The sequence below is a fragment of the Aplysia californica genome, unplaced genomic scaffold, assembly GCF_000002075.1.
Source record: "Aplysia californica isolate F4 #8 unplaced genomic scaffold, AplCal3.0 scaffold00010, whole genome shotgun sequence".
Classification (NCBI taxonomy): Eukaryota; Metazoa; Mollusca; class Gastropoda; order Aplysiida; family Aplysiidae; genus Aplysia; species Aplysia californica.
Window position 1 is genome coordinate 2,638,600 of NW_004797280.1, and position 17,064 is coordinate 2,655,663.

General features: G+C 38.6%; 2 protein-coding genes across 2 annotated transcripts in view; one reads left to right on the forward strand and one right to left on the reverse strand.

Moving 5' to 3' along the window:
* LOC101862623 (leucine-rich repeat-containing protein 46) overlaps positions 1–7,959 on the forward strand; it is a 12,621-nt gene extending 4,662 nt beyond the window's left edge. The window contains exons 2-7 of the mRNA XM_005089946.3: positions 953–1,037; positions 1,791–1,950; positions 2,493–2,601; positions 3,898–3,967; positions 5,269–5,519; positions 7,617–7,959. Coding sequence (XP_005090003.1) covers positions 953–1,037; positions 1,791–1,950; positions 2,493–2,601; positions 3,898–3,967; positions 5,269–5,519; positions 7,617–7,771 — 830 coding nt within the window. The 3' untranslated portion in view covers positions 7,772–7,959. The remainder of the gene's footprint in view (positions 1–952; positions 1,038–1,790; positions 1,951–2,492; positions 2,602–3,897; positions 3,968–5,268; positions 5,520–7,616) is intronic.
* Positions 7,960–11,309: 3,350 nt separating this feature from the next.
* The window catches only part of LOC101856549 (grpE protein homolog 1, mitochondrial), a 7,637-nt gene continuing 1,882 nt past the window's right edge, over positions 11,310–17,064 (reverse strand). Inside the window, exons 2-3 of the mRNA XM_005089918.3 lie at positions 15,577–15,730; positions 11,310–13,380 (exon numbers count right to left, since the gene is read on the reverse strand). Of these exons, the coding sequence (XP_005089975.1) occupies positions 12,943–13,380; positions 15,577–15,730 (592 nt within the window). The 3' untranslated portion in view covers positions 11,310–12,942. The remainder of the gene's footprint in view (positions 13,381–15,576; positions 15,731–17,064) is intronic.

Here is a 17,064-nt window from a genome sequence, read left to right on the forward strand (position 1 = left end):
TGTGTCAGCCCACAAGGAATCTAGGTTAGTAGCGCGCAGGTGGCCTGATTATATGACCGTCTAGCTGCTAACCCTTTGCCCAACCAACCTTAGTCGCCTTCTACGACATGCACAGTACGGATACAGTGGTCCTATTCTTTGCTCCTCTATCTCTTGGACAGGGCCCCGAGAACCACACGGGTGACTGTAGATGTACGGGCATGTTATAATTCTTGGACAACCATTTCCTCGATAACTGAACAAAATTAAATGTCAATAAATTCTCCATGGACAATTTCGATTTCAATATATAATACAGTCAGCCATATAATGATAATATAATTGTTCTTGTATGATGGGATGTTTAACCCAGTGTGAGTGCATTAAAGGCTTGCTTGACCCACAATGAAAATGTAACACATTACACATTTTTAGTACAAATCTCTAGGTTTTTAGATTATGTGTTTATATATATATTCTTGAAAAGGAAGAGTTCTAGTTGAAATTTTGTCTCATTATTTAGGCTTACACATAAATTGTCATTTGGCTGTAGTTAGATTGTAAATACAAGGCTTTCAGAGAACTGAGTCATTACCAAATTCCTCTACAGGGTAGGCAAAAAGTTTTACACATATTATAGTTATTTTCCCATTCCTCTTTCTCGCGAGTTCTCTCAGACTCTGTATTTGTTTTTGTTTTGTTTGTAGGATTTTCCCCTGATTTTGAAATATTTTTTCTTAATACTTGAAGTACAAATGTATAATTTCTTTGTTACATTATAAACATAACCAGAAAAAGTCTTTTTTATTATTCTTTTTTATTTTGAATGAATGTATATTTTTGGCCTCTCCCTGTTCTAAACATTCTTAATCAGCCTGAGTTCGTCAGAGATAGGTTGAAAAAACCCAGCCTATCCTTACTGAACAATCTAAACTGTGCAATGGAGTGTAAAACATTTGTGTTGTATTTTTAGATATCAAGCCTGCTCGCCTGTCACTCCATTTGATTGTAAGGAGAAATTTGTCGAGAGATTCAAATGAGATGCCCCAAGAACAAATGTAAGTGTGAAATAATGAACTTCAGCCAAAGCACTTCAATGGTCAGCTATAAAAATGCACTGAACTTAAAATGTTGACTTTATATAAAAGATTATAGTTTCTTAATCTATGATATCAATTTTTCACTTTCAAGCATATGATTTAAAAATGTGTGCACAACACTTTGTTTAAAGATGTTTTGGTACACTTATTACCACAGACAAATAGCACGCAGTGAATAGCAGAGCAATGCTTTTTAAACTGTGAGATATTTGTTCGGTTATTATCCTTTATCATTAACATTTCAAAATATCCTCTATTTGAAAAGGCTGTAAAATGATACATGTGCAGTACTGTAATCATTTTTCCGTGCCGAAAAGCAATTTCAATACACAATATTATGATTTTATCACTAATTATTACTGCACTGTGTGCTTACAATCTGTCAAGTATGAAGTAAGGTGATTTCTGTCAGATGTTAAATCCTTAAATTTGATCTTCGTGATTGAGGATTGATGTCCATTTTGTTATGAAAACAGCTCCAGATTAGATGCTCTGCAGAGTCAATACCAAACTGGAGCCTTTAAAAAAAAAAATGTTTGTTAGCAACTTATATGTGGATTCTGTCTTTCTTTTTACTTTAATTTGCATCTTTGCTGTTGTCATCATTTTGCAAGAAAACTATTTCTCATTAGCACATTCCGCCTGAAGCTGAAAGTAGGGCAAGAATCTCGGTGCCTGTCTTAACTTGTAGCCTACCCTTTTCCCCTTCAGAATTGATGATTTGAATAAAGTAAAGAGAGTGAGGCTGGATCGTGAAAGCATTGGGGAAATAGACAGCTTAGAGCTCCTGAGCTCACAAGTTACACATCTGTACCTTCAGAAAAATAGGATTGAGTGTATTCAAAATTTGGAATGCCTTCCAAACCTGCAGGTATGTATGCATACTAAAACTGGGAGATTGTTGTTTGTGGGTGGTTGGAGGGTGCTCTGGCGTGGTTTGCTTCTTCTTTTCTATCAAACGTCTATCATCCTTATCTCTCCCCCCCCCCCCCCCAACCAACTTTGTGTTTTTTTTGTTCACATTATAATGGCATTGTCCAAAACATCCACCTACCTAAAAAGAAACACAACTTTTGTCTGACAATGGGTAGCTAGCTGTTGTCTTGGAGTGGACAATCTTTATTGTATATACCTAGTTGGATTGTGCAGTAAATTTTATGGGACTGACTGACGGAGATAATTATTTCGAAGGCGCACGCCTTCTGTTCGAGGAAATACATAACCATAAAGAGGCTCTATAGTTTTTCGCTACAGAATAAAATTAAGTTGATGTCTTGATGATTGTCATGTAACAGTTCTTTTTAGAAGAGTTTTGAAATTTTACTTTCTTGGAGCATTAGATTAAACCTTTGCTATTACTTCTCCAACTGAGTAGCAAAATTGATCAATATTTCATGTTTAATTTCTTCACAGGTTTTGGTTTTGTCAAATAACCAAATTAAGGAAGTAGAAGGACTATCACATTTGCAGAAATTGATATTCTTAGATTTATCAGAAAACTGCATTTCCGATGTTGATACAGGTATGCATATATATATTTGTCTCTGCGTGTATATTATGTTGTACAGTCAAACCTTGTAATACCGCCACCCTTTGGATGGGCATAAAGTAAGCGGAACAGCAGGGCTGGAGGTTCATCAGGGTTTCTCTTTTGTATAGCCTCGTTTACCTTATGTTTAGGAACATGATTCTGCTGTGCAATTTGTGATTGAAAAGTGTCTTTTTGTTGGTGATACACATGTACATGCACATCTATTGAGAGCCGAGAGTTTGCTCTCTCTCTCTATCCCTCTGCCTTTCTCACGGGAGAAAGATATTATCAAGTAGCCAACCAGTGGGTGCTGTGCACCTTGTGCAGTGTGCACTTCTGGCGGTATGGCGGGGAAAATTTATATAAGTTAAATAAGGACCATACTACTCCGACAACTGGTGGATGGCGGTGTGAAGGTGCAAGTACTATGTTTGTATAGGCAGTCCTTTTCATTCTTTGAAAAAAACTTGGTGGTAAGCGAGGCTGGTGGTATAATATGGGGGCGGTACAACGAGGCTGACTGTATTTATAATTAACCCTATCCGTACTCCCTGCGGTCATTTTGTACCCCCGGGGTTGTACTCTTCACTTTTTAGAATACTTCTAGTTTTTAGAATACTTCTAGTACTAAGACCTCTTTGAAACTTTCAGTATTTCTCAAAAAATCATTTTGACAGACTGCTTTACTAAGCGTACAGATCGTATTAACGAGTCAATTTCCTCTTTGGAAAGTGGTGGCACATAGTTCTTCGTGTCGTATGGATATGATAGTAAAACACGACAACTGATAGGGTTAAGGAGCTTGTGTGACGTTAAAGTTAAAGACTGTCATTGTCATATGTAAGCCTATAGCCATACAATGGTACACAATGAACACATTAGATTAAGATTAGAAGAAAGAGATACTGTAAAGAGGAAAAATGTACCATTAGTGCATGAGAATGCAGAGATATGTACATGTACTATGCACTACTGTTTTAAAGCTAAATAGGCTTATACTTAGAGGTCCTGAAGTTTTGATAGTAAAAAAAAGGTTATGAGATGTATTTGAACAAAACCATAAAAGTATATTATTTTATGAAAACAAAAACAGCTGAAGCAATATCCTCAGGAAGTTATTATTTTTTTCCCCTCTGTTTATTCTACATGTATTTAGCATGACTCTCCCAGTTCATGTCAGTTTGAATTAGACTTACTAATCACTTCCATCTTTATAGATAAAGTACTGTACTTATACTTGAGGTATAGACTTTACCATTTCACTAATCTAGTTCTTTTCTTCAACAGAAGAACTTCCTTGCAGCTTAGTGATACTCAATCTTGCAGGAAATGAATGTGTGACAAAACCAAAGCACAGGTATTCCATACCTTCTTCTCAACTTTTCTTCAACATTCACTAATAGATGAGCAATACGTTCCTTGCTATCACACAGAGATTTTATTTTCTTTGGCTTCATATAAAAACACTAATGAAAAACAGCACACATATATTACTTCTTTCCTCCTCTCTAACCATGTTCTGTCGTTTGCGTTGGTATCCACTTTCTGCCCCCCTCCCCTTCTGGGCTCCTAGCTCTTTCTGCTGCCTTTCTTGTGCTGCAAGTGCTACTCCTTGGCTCCTTCTTACTTTGTTACTGCTGTCTTTTAGCCACACTCTTGGTCATAGGGCAGGTAAGATCTAACACCTAGCTTTCTCGGATGGGGGCGAACAAATCTCAGACAGGTCCTGTATGCAAGTTGTGCACATTAAAGATCCATTGGTGGTCCCAAAATCGATAAGAGTAGGTTTTGACCGCCACTAGGCCAAAATTCAAAATTAATTTACCAAACTGAAAATGATTAATGTGTCCCGCACGCTCATATGACCTTATGTATTTGCTAATGCCATAAAACACTAACCAAAAAAACAACAAAAAACCCCACATAGGCTATATATAACATGCAATGACACTTACATTGGCCCTGAAATGCATAGGCACACTTACACAAGTAGTTAGACATGAGCATCACTCTGTGCTTTCTCCACTTACAAAATTTTGTAGTGCATTCTTCTCCAACAATCTTCTCCCTGCTCCCATCTGGGTTCCCCAGATTCTCCTTTCCGAATTTTAGTCTTTTTCTTGTGACACTGATGTTTCTTCACAGATTTTTAATCTCTTCAGAGGACTTCAATCTTCTCAAAGAAATTACTTGACTTTGTCTTTTTTTTCCAAGTTAAATTATTTTGTAAATAAAAGCTGAAGTACCACTGATGTATTTTGCATTTTGTACTATGGTTTGTCATTATATTTAAGTTTGCAGAATTAATTTGATCAAATTTGATGTGAATGTCTTATGTTTATCATCTATGCAGATCATTTACCATTGACAGAAATTATAGGGTTGTGTGGTAGATACTGTTTGAATGTGAAGCGGTATGGTCTAGAAAGGGTTACTCAACTGTGTTTACTTTCTATTTTTATTTCGTTCATCTAGGTCTTCTTCTTAACTTCCAGTTTTTTCTTGTTCCGGATGTTCATAGCCATTGCAGTTCGTTGCTTTATATATAGGCCTATTATTCAAATGCTATTCAGTAAGCGATGTCCTGTCAAAACAAAATGTTGAAATTTTCTTTGAGCCTGTACTCACATCTGGGTTTTTTTGGGTTTTTTTTTAAAGGGAAAAATTGATCCAGTCCTTATTGAAACTGAAGCAGCTAGATGGAGCACAAATAACAAGGCAAGAAAAACTGGGTGCTGGTCTGGATATATCAGATGATGAAAGCAGTGAAGAACTGGAAGATGAAAATCGGGAAGAAGATGACGAAGAGAAGGAGCAGGATGATGAAGATCACCCTGTTTCACCCATTGCTGAACCCATACCAATAAATACACAACTCTCAGCATACAAACAGTTGCCAAAGATTCAGGGTAAGGTTTGCTTTTTGTTTCACTGTAGGAAAGGGTCAAGTAAGTCATATATGATAAACATTTTTGGTGGGTTAGAGTTGTTCTTTATGTTAATAGTACCTTATAGCCTACTGCAAACACCAAGCGAATCCAAAATCCACAAGACTTGCTGTCATCCTCATGTCATGGCATAGGCTATTTAAGATAAACTTACATACCTTTATAATTCAAACTATATTATTAACTGTAAAGAAAAGAGAAGGCACTATTTGGGAATGTCCTGACCTTGGTAAAGGAATTTTTATCTGCCAATCTGACTTCTGGCTGTAGTTTAATACAGAATGCCACCTGGTAGATTTATTTTTTTTTCGTGATGTCATGTTTTGTCCAAAACTTTCACAATTTGAAATACCCCATACTTTTAAAACACTTCCATTAGAGGAAATTCATATCAAATTTTTAAGTTAATCTGTCATCTGATAATTGTACAGAGAAGTTGCAAATAGAAACTATACTTTAAATGCCCTGGGAAGGATTTTGAAAAAAACATGGAAAATCTTAAGTAAGCACTGTTAGAACTTGAATGGGAAAATGAAAATAGCCAATAGTTCTTTTTTACCTCACTGGGTTTCCCTGTAGTGCATACATTGGATAGTTATACAGGCTAGGGATTTTGATGACACCAATATATATTTTATTTTATGTCAAAAATGAAAAATGGAGTTAAGTCTAACATCTGCGTTTGTCGCGGCCGCGATTTTTGCATTTTTCAAAAAGAAAAAGCCACATAACATATATAGACATGTATTTTGTCATGTTTAGCTATTTTCATGCGAAGAATATAAATTACATACTATTTTCATTGCTGTTTGTCTTTTATTTTTCCCTCTTTGTTGGTGTGTTAATTATTTTTTATTGTTCTGATGTGTTGTTTTTCTATTTTTTAGTTTATATAACGTAATGTCATTGAATTTGATGTTCCTACATTAAAAAAATATACAGATGTGTTTTGTTAGAACGTGTCTCCACCAAAACTGAATACTGACACTGGCAGGCCCCTTGTGTGTGATTAAATAATTTACATGTAGTATCCTGCACTTTTTCTTGAATTACACACCTTTAGGGTTTAAAACGGCCAATCTTCGGATAGGTGGACACACGTGCTGTTTGTTAATTTTTGCGGTTGTTTATGTGCTATTCTAATTTTGATTTCATTCTGTTATGAAACTTATATTTTCTCGTGTTTACACTCTGTGTGACTGCGAACGATATTCTGGATGCTTAAAACAGCACAAGAAATTCTGGTGCTTTAGATTAAGTTACTTGTATCAACATATTGCTATACACGTCGTCTCAGAGAGTTGAAAGTGAAAGCTTGAAAATTAATGGTAACTTTTGCCATTTTTTGTGGCAACTTTTGGACAAAAAAATGGTAACAAACGCAGATGCTAGTTAAGTTCCCTTCAGAACTAACAATTAATTTTTGTTCTGTATCTTCCATTGTAATTGCCAAGTAAATGGGTCTAATTGACAGGCTGCAAAATTAGTAAGGTATTTCTTCATCTGTAGGGTAGTGAAAATGATCATAATACGTGGTGCCCTTTGCAGATGGGATTGGGTCGGGTCGGGTGCGATTGCCCCACTCGTCGCCTGAAAAAGAACGCGTTTGTTTTTCAGGCGACGAGTCGGGCGCGATCAGCTTGTGCCATAATAGCCGCTTTGTACCTTCAATCTGGTTAGCAAACCGCCTGGACCAGACCTGATCCCCTAATGGGCACCCTGTATAAGGGAATGTATCTGCCTTGGTACAGGTCTTAGAAATGGTTCAGGACATTAATACTTTTTCTGAGCACAGTTAATAACTGATAGGTTTTAGATTAAGTTAATGATTTGGGCTCAATGATAACAGAATTATTCTTGATTGCAATTTTTAGGCAAGATTATTATTTTTCATTTAAGAAGGTAGGCTAATTGTTTATGTTGTTTAAAATCTTTGTTGAAAGTAAAATTTAGCATCCATGAAATACAAAGTTGTTCTTTTCTCATATGCATTGTAAAATACATCATATACCCTAAACTACATAATAATAATGTGGACCTTCTGTTTGCCCCTGCCAGCCAGCGTCCAAGATTTTGCGACAGAGATGTTGTTGAGGTCCCAGGCTCGTCTGGAGGAGAGTGCTGGAGAACATAGACGTCATATTCAGGAGATGACCAATTCCAAAATCAAGGCACGGATACGACCACTTCAGCACATACAGAAGCCTCAATAATCGGGCAGCATGCCTTTATAAATTTTGAGATTAATTTTAAGATGTTGAATGAAAGACTGTTTTTAAGTTGAGTAAACTGACTCTTTTACCTGAGCACATAGACCAGCATTATGAACAAAGAAATACAGTGGGTGTCGCATTCAACGAGGTCACACATTCAACGAGAAGTCGGCTCCAACGAGGCAATCCTTAATCCCCAATTTTTTTCCTCTATATCTCTTTGTAAATGTACGTCAGCTCAAACGAAGTTGCAAAAAACAGACAGAAGTCGCTTTCAACGAAGTTGCGATAACCAAATAAAAGTAATTGACGGCCCCAAAAGCAAAGAATTTTTCTCCATTCTCTCCATCTCACGGGAATCACAAGGCCCATCCTCGATTCATAACACATTGTATTGCTAGATCTAGTGTGCCTCCTAATATGGGCCCCAAAGCCAAGAGGATGGGCGAGGGTTAGCCTACGGTAGGGATGGGAGGGGGTAGGTGGGAACGCGATGCGGGCTGTGTGAAACTGGATGAATTCTGGATGGGTAGGTCTAGATCGAGACCTTCATTTTTTTCAATTTTCTTTTTTTCCCCTGATCAGAAAATCCAAGCTCCCGCCTTTACTTTATGTAGATCTAGGCCTAGATGTGAGAGGGTATGTTTCCAAACGAGAAGTGTTCCGGGAAAAAATATTTTGTAAAATGCAGAGATAACGGTCAGAACACAGCAACTGTTTTAATTACTGGTATTGGTAGGCTACATCGTGTAATATAACAACTTGTCTCCTTTCTTTTCTTTAACCTTAGTCACGTTCAACGAGAGGTCGGATCCAATGAGGACAACAAGCCGGTCCCGGCAACCTCGTTGAATGCGACACCCACTGTATTAAGCTTTACTCCCTTTCAACAATACTTAAGACAGTGAATGTCATTCTATGGCAAATTCTACAAGTAATTTCGAATTGAAAATGAGTAATCACTATTATTAATTATAACTAATAGGCCTATAACTCCACAGATAAAATAGCAAAATCATGTAGTTACCTGTCTAGAGGACCACATATTTTGATTTTGACTTCAGTTCAGTGATTGAACGTTGTATTTCAGCATGATCAGCTTGTTCTTATACATAATATTTCAAATTCTTGCACTGTGCTAGTGCAGAATAATAAAATAATTTTTGTTGGCTGAACTATATGAGCATTTCAGATTGTGCTGTTGGTCACATAACTGTTGTAGTCAAGAATCGTGTCCGTTTGTATGCACAGTTTTTTCTGGGTTATTAATGAGCTTGGGAGAGAGAGAAAGAGAGGGAGAGGGGTGTAACTGTGTATGCATACAGTGGAACTCGGATTTAACGAGATGAGACAGATTCCCCGTTTTTTTTCTTCTTTAAAATCAATAAAAGTAACCCGGATTCAACGAGCACTTAAATCAGCGAGCTCGGATTCGATGAGGTCATTTCCAGGGTGAACAGTCCCCGCAGACGTGGCTTCGCTAATTTTTCTCCCAGAACGAACTTTATCTATTCCCGGAAACAATCCATTGCACCTACATCGTGAACCATTATTCACTTAGCCAATTGCATGCGACCAATCAGCGGTCTTTTAAAATACCAACACACGTGTTTTGGGCACGCGCACGTGTCTACTCTGGCGTGTGTCAGGGTCGGATGGGCGGCCTGCACACGTGTGGCTGTGTGTGCGTGTCGGGGGGGCACTAGCGGTCCGGGCGCTGAACGTCGCATATATACAAACGCGTCACAGTCTTTTTTCCCCCTCGGCAACTGATCATTATTACAATAATAAGCTAATCTTGACATAGATCTATGTAATGAATTGTGCGCTGGTCAAGGGAATCAAAAGTTGCCATATGCTAGGCTCTACACAGCAACACAACTTTGTGGTAAACAATCGAGATGACACAGGAGTGTGTATTTGAACTAATCGGTCTTTTTTTTACACAGCTCAAAATACACAGGCCTTTCAGGCACTACTTGTGACTTCTCTTACACATTACTTGCTCGGTGCCTGTAATTATCCACACAAAACCTCGTGTTTGCCTATAACGAACACTCGGATTCAACGAGATTTTAGGTCAGGCCCGACGACCTCGTTGAATCCGAGTTCCACTGTATAATATTAATATGTGTCAATCGTGATGTAGGCAAAACTACATGTGTTATGTGTGTGTGTTTTACTGGTGTTAGAAAGAGAGTGAGAGAGAGAGAGAGAGAGAGAGAGAGAGAGAGAGAGAGAGAGAGAGAGAGAGAGAGAGAGAGAGAGAGAGGGGGGGGGGGGGGGGAATGTTGTGTATACTACAATGAGAAATGCAATGAGTAGAAAGGAATACAGTTCTGACCGATTTACGTGTACTGAAAAGATTTCTCTGTCATTTATATAATATATATATTTGTAAGCCTTCTCCTCAGGTTTACTGTGGCACAGTAATAAAAGTGTTTACCGTTTTTCATCACAAGACGTATGATGATCACTTCCAATACAAATGCCAAGGTTTTGTTAGATCCCTGGTCCTTGCACTTGCAGTCAGGCAGACAACTTAAACATTTTCTCCCCTCTGATTTGACAGTAAGTTAGATCGAGTATCTAATCTCTTTAGAAAAGGAGAAAACCTGAGAGGCCACAATGAACCTTGTACTGTAGTTGTACAAATGAACATTTCACAGTCAGAAGTGCAAGCTTGTAAGGGAAAGGTTAAATACTAATCCCAACCAACAACTGGGAAAAAAACACTGGTTTATATAGGCCTACATGTATAGGAATGCCTTCAAAAATTGCAATTGCCTGGGCACCCAAACACAGGTAGAAATTATTGCCTAGAATATAATGCTCCATGACCAGTAGCAGAGAAACATCTGGGAAGACTGACGTTGGAGTTGGACAACTCAGGTCGTGAGCACTTCTCTCAATCTCTCAGAAAAGAATAACTAACGATGACTTTATTTAATATGATGACAGTCAATAAATAAAGTTCCAAGGCCATCTTCATCTAGAAGCAATGCATTTTTCAACACCATTCAAAGTATCCTGCCAACATAAATATCATTATTAATAATTGATGTACTGTAAGGCAGAAAGTATAGTCATTTCCACTTTATCTTTAACCGATGTCTTGATATCAAAGCACAGTCACAGTCGAGAAATTTTTCAGTTATTAATATTCATAATATTGGACTTAGTGCAACTTAATTTTCATCCCAAAAAATATGTGCAAGTTCAACAATTCAAACTTCCTTACAAATTTATGTTTTTCCTTTTAATACTTTTAACAAAAAGGACATCTCTCACCAAAATTCCCTTTCCCACTTTTTTGCTCAAATGAGCGAAGGAAAATTGTCTTGAAAAAAACAACAAAAACAAACAAACCCAGTAGGCTTAAAAGAATTGACACCCCAAGAGCAACAAATGAAAACTTTAAAATACTGGGTACATGGACATACATTTCTTGAAGATAAAAATCCCCCCCCCCCCCAAACTCCACACACAAGCAACAAAATCAAACATAACACAAAGATAAACCACCCAACAGCAGGCATTGATTTACAAAAATTTTTTTTTATTGGTCTTTTAAAATTTTCATGACATTTTTCTTTGTCCTGAAAAGTGTCCTTAGGCCATACTTTTCAGATTACTGCCCTGAAAATCGTGAGATTTATGCACAGCTTTCCAGTAAAATACAGTTATCAATTATATCACACTCCTTACCTACAGCCAGCACAACGTCAGCAATATAATATCATAAACAGCAATTAAAAACAGACATTATTTTTCATAAGCAAGTAGGAAATGTTTAGATCTAACCTTGCTCCCAAAAGCATACTTGCCAAACTTCTTTATAAAATAGACAATAGGACTGTAACTGTAACATTGTCTCACATCGGTCAAGGTTTCAATTCACCAGAGGCATAAACTTGATAACTATAATTATGAACCTACTATTGAGCACAGGCAGTTTGAATGGCTTGAACTCATTACTTTGTCACTTGGAGTTTGCTGTAACTGAGTAACACATGATGCTGTGCTTGTAGATAAAAACTAGACAAGAATGTGTTTTCCTACCAAGAAAGGACCAATTTCACTATGCTGAGGGTAAAGAGAGTTTTGATACATGAATGACCTAGCCACTCATCTTTCCATTCACCATACAAACACTTAGAATTCATCAAAGGCAATGTCATCTCAGCTTAGATGCAGCATTGCGACCTTGATTAGCCTGGTCTACTCAATGATGACCTGCCAGCTCAACTCTTCCGGTGCATCACTGTCACTTGGCGCACCATATCACATGGGATGGTGGTGCATTCAGTACAAGTCTACCTTCAGGTCAGCCTATCCTGCACTGCAAAATAGCAATACATCTACCCCCACCCACATTCCATCACAAATCATTGGTCTGAGAGACGGTTCTTTCTCTAGAGAAATAGTATTCACAAGTTTATGCAATTCAAAGGAAAGCTGTCAAATAAGGACAGCTAGAAAAAAAAATACTATCACGAGAGCAAGGAAGAACTGTAATAACAATGAGGTTATAGTTATAATAGTTATAGTAAAACAGACTTCATCTCTGACATTTAATATTGTCCATTTAAAAAATCAACTACTTTTCCACATAGCAAAACAGCTTAGCATTGCACCCCCCTCTAGCTCACTTGGAAAATATTTCAAAAGAAAAAAAATTTGAAAGCTGTCTTCTCACTCAGAAAAGAGACTTTTTAAGCCTTCCTCTACCACTTCTACCATGAAACTATTTTTTTTATTACGAGTTATCATCCCTGCAGCAATACAGAAATTAAAGTTCAGTATAATAATAATAATAATAATAAAAATAATAATAATAATAATAAATAAGAACAAAGGAAAAAAATCTGTGTATTTCATGATCACAAAAAAATGAGTGAGGCAAATTACATCATGACAACAAACTATCTTTCTCAAAAGTACAGAACCATTTTTAATCACACACCATAACTCCAACAGTGGATGGCCAACTCAAATAAAATATGCACAAACCATACTGAGAAGTAACATTCCTCTACATCTGACACAACCTCACCATCAAATTCCATACTGCATCCTCAGAATCCATCCATACTCTTCATCACAATAGAATACTTTCGTGCCCCAAACCCCGTTTTAACATAAAAGGCAAAGCAAGTGTTCAGTCCTCATCAAGATTTGAACACACCAACTAGTGCAGGTCGAAGAGTGCGAGAGTGTAGCCGGAAACCAATCTTTTGCACGATAGCCACGGTGTCTGCCTCCTGAGTTTCTTTAGCTTGTATAGGGACCTGGAACAATGCCTCGTGTATATTTGGGTCAAATTTCTCCCCTTCTTTTGGTGAAATAGACTCAAGGCCATGCTTCTTAAATACTTTGACCAGTTGAGACTCGGTCATATTCAGCCCTTCATAAAGGCTCACCAGATGAGGGTTCGAGTCCTTCAGCTCTTCTTTGGGGACTGCAGTGACAGCTGTGCTGAGGATATCTGACACCTCAAGGAGGTCCTTGCAGAAACCTTGGATACCATAGAGTTTGGCGTCGTCCACTTGCTTAGTCATCCGTCGCCGCAAGTTCTCAGACTCAGCCAGTGCCCTCAAGTGTTTGTCCTGCCCGAAAAAAAATATGGACACAGAAAATTAGCCTTCACATTTTACAAGAATACTTGATGAACCCATTAACACAACTCTGGTGAACAAAAACAAAAAACGGGACAGCAGGCACATTTCGACGGAGGCATGGTTTCAAGTCTTCTGTGTTCAACCTGTCCATGTTATACTGTATAGTCAACCTCCCCCCCCCCCCCCCCACCTTGGAGTGAGCATGAAGTTGGCAGTAAAGGTGGGCTGGCGGTGTAAGTTAGTGTAACAGAAGAGCACTGATTGCCATCTTGACAAGAAGCAAACTGTGACCAGTCTTGACTCATCTAGATCTGCCATTTATGTGATTGCCATAAGCAGGGAAATACGAGTAGTTGTACTAATAACATGTACAGCTCCAACTGAAATTAATGTACAGTCAAATTTCGTTATACCACCCCCTGTTGTACTGCCAGCCCCTCTTACTGCCAGCAATAGGTCCTTAGTTTAGATCTAATATTTCGGAGCCTGTACAGTCATTATTCCACTCTTCAGTGGGCATGGCACATGCATCACCATCACCTGTGACTGTGCGTGAGTTTGCAGAACTAGATCTAGGCCTAGCACCAGTGCTTTTTTCACCATCATCATCGTCTTAATCATGAATTCCCATCAACTGTTGCATATCAAAAGCATCCTCAATTAAGATATCAGACAGATTATCTTCAATATCACTGTGAGTGTGAGGAATGTTTTAATAACTGGAACAGATTTTGCCCTGAAAGACCAGACAAATCATCATCAGAGATAAACCACTTATCTTGCTTCATCAAAGCCACCAGCTCTCTCAATTCAGTTTATCAAAACTTTCCACTAAGCAAGCAAACTTTAACACAGTTGTTTCCCCTAACACAGGCAGCAGTAAATGGTGATAACTGGAGTCAATTCAGGTTTACAATGGTATAAGACACCGTAGCGGGAGCGGATAGAAGGGGTATAGGATGCTAAAGGTTAAAGTGGGTATTTTGCGTTTCGTCAAAGACGTGTGGATATCTCATCAATTTAAAGGATAAAAATCCAACATAGATTTCATCAATCAGCGAATGTCAACTAAGCCTTATATCATGTTTACGAAAGTTGCTAAAGATTATTCTGTAAATAAAGAGTAGAACAGAAATCTAAATTTTTCTTAAAACCGAAAAGATATGTCGCGTTTTGTCGTGAAACTCTTCACTTATGTTACAGTGGAGTCGACTTATCATGAGTCCTGAAATAACAAAAAATCTGCTATAAAGACGCTAATCTAAAACCACATTTTTCCCCCTTCTTTATCTCTGTAAATGAAATACTGCTACAGCCCAATCAGACAAACAAGTGAGTCTGTTATAGCCGAATATTGCTGCTGCTTTGCACAGCGCATAGACCAGTTATACATAAAACCTTGCCAGTTGAGAAACATGTTGGTGATCTAGCGAAACAAAGAATGGGAGAGCCCACATGAGCCAACAATGAAGGCAGGAGTGAATGAGTGGGGAGGGTGTGGCATGCGCAGATAAGCAGAACTCATTGCGTGATAGGTCAGCCTTGTCTAGATTATCTTGGCCTACCATGCCTCTCACTTCTCCGATGCGAGGATGGAGAGGTCACAGTGCTGTGATGGATGGAGTGAAAGTGTGACGTGCGCAAGCAGACGGAACGCACCACAGCAGGGGGTGTGGTGGGGTGGGGGACAACACAGCTGGCAAGTTAACCTAGAGCCCTTTCTTTCTGATCGCCAATGCAGAGCCATCAACATTGCTCACGCTAGAGAAAGAAACCAGATTCGATTTTTGATAAAGTAAGACCAAGAAATCATGTTGAACAAAATCATAATCAGGGGAGATAACAAAAAGAAATAAACAGAACACTAAACTCATAGATTGGGCCTGCTTTATTATTTCCCTTGAGTTTATTACTAGATCCATGAGAATCCTGCTATAACAGACATTTCGCACCAGTCCCCTTCCTCTCGTTATAACAGGATTCCACTATATTACCTTCAGGTCTTCCCATCTGCCATGCACAACAAACTAACTATAGAAAAGGAAAATGGGACTGAGAAGAAAGGGGTATAAAAGCTAGAGGATGAGATGATAAACACAGAAAGACAGATTGTGAAATGGCAAGAAAACTATTTTTTAAATTAAATTGAGCCTCAGAACATGCGAATTCCCCGACTGGTCCAACCTTCATTTCTTTGATATCCTCCTCAAGTTTCTTCACTTGTGCCGTCATCTGCTCAGCAGCTTTTACTTCATTTTCCTGGGTTTGACCTGCCTCTTTTTGCACTGGTTCTTCTGCTTCTGTTTTGTCTGCTTTTGTTGACATTCGGCTACTGCATCTGAAAATACCACACCAAGAAATTACAGAGGAATGCAAGAGAAGTTCAAACAAAAAAACCCAAACCCATATCACACTTACACAGTAAAGGTCTTACCACCTCTGGCCACTAATACTCTATATAATATGACACCTATTTTTTTTTCACAAAACGGTAAGACTAATCACCTTTCAGAAAAATAGAAAAGTTCAGATTTCCATGAATTAGCAAGACAACCGACCCCCCCAAATCTATTCCCCATGAGAGAAAGTCCCTTACAAATGTACAGTCAACCCTTGTTATACTGCCGCCACCATTGGGATGACCATGAAGTTGGTTCTGTGGAATTCGGATTCAATGAGAACTCAGATTCAACAAGGTCGCTTCCAGGGTGAACAGCCCCCGCAGACGTGGATTTGCTCATTTTTCTCCTAGAACAAACTTTATCTCTTCCAGGAAACCATCCATTGCACCTGCATCGCGAACTACTTTTCACTTAGCCGATAGCATGCGACCAATCAGCGGCCTTTTTTCATACCAACACATGCGTTGTTGGCACGTGATGTGTCTACTCTAGCGGGTGTTGGGGCCGGATGGGCGGCCAGCACACGTGTGACTGTATGTGCGTGTCGGGGGGGGGGCAGCGGCCCGGGCGTTCAACGTCGCAGACAAACGCTTAACAGTCTTTTTTTCCCTCGGCAACTGATCATTATTACAATGATAAGCTAGTCTTGACGTAGATCTACGTAATGAATGGTGCGCTAGTCTATGGAATCTAAAGTTGCCGTATGCTAGGCTCTGCACAGCAACACAACTTTTTGGAAAACAATCGAGATGACACAGGCGTGCATTTGAACAAATTAGTCTTTTTTTTTTTTTACACAGCTCATAATATGCAGGCATTTTACGCACTACTTGTTAGTTCTCTTTACACATTACTTGCTCAGAGCCCGTGCCGTAATTATCTACACAAAACCTCATGTTTTCTATAACGAAAACTCAGATTCAACGAGATTTTAGATTAGGCCCGGCGATCTCGTTGAATCCGAGTTCCATTGTATAAATAGTGGGGCTGGCCAGTTAATGAGATTCTCTGTTCAACAGCCCCAATCTACCAAAATCAAGGGAAATGATGATGTGTACATACTCTGGTTTGACTGTATCGTCTTTACATGCAAGTCCTTGCCAGTAGTGATTAAAAACACACACACAGACATTGCAAGTGGAGGGATAGTGAGAGGAGGGCAGCAGGGATGACTAAGTTAAAACGAAAAGGTCCACATGAAAAGGGCAGTTGTTGTAAAGAGAAAGAATAAGTAATATATGAGAAATGGGAGAGAGGAAGAGAGAGAGGG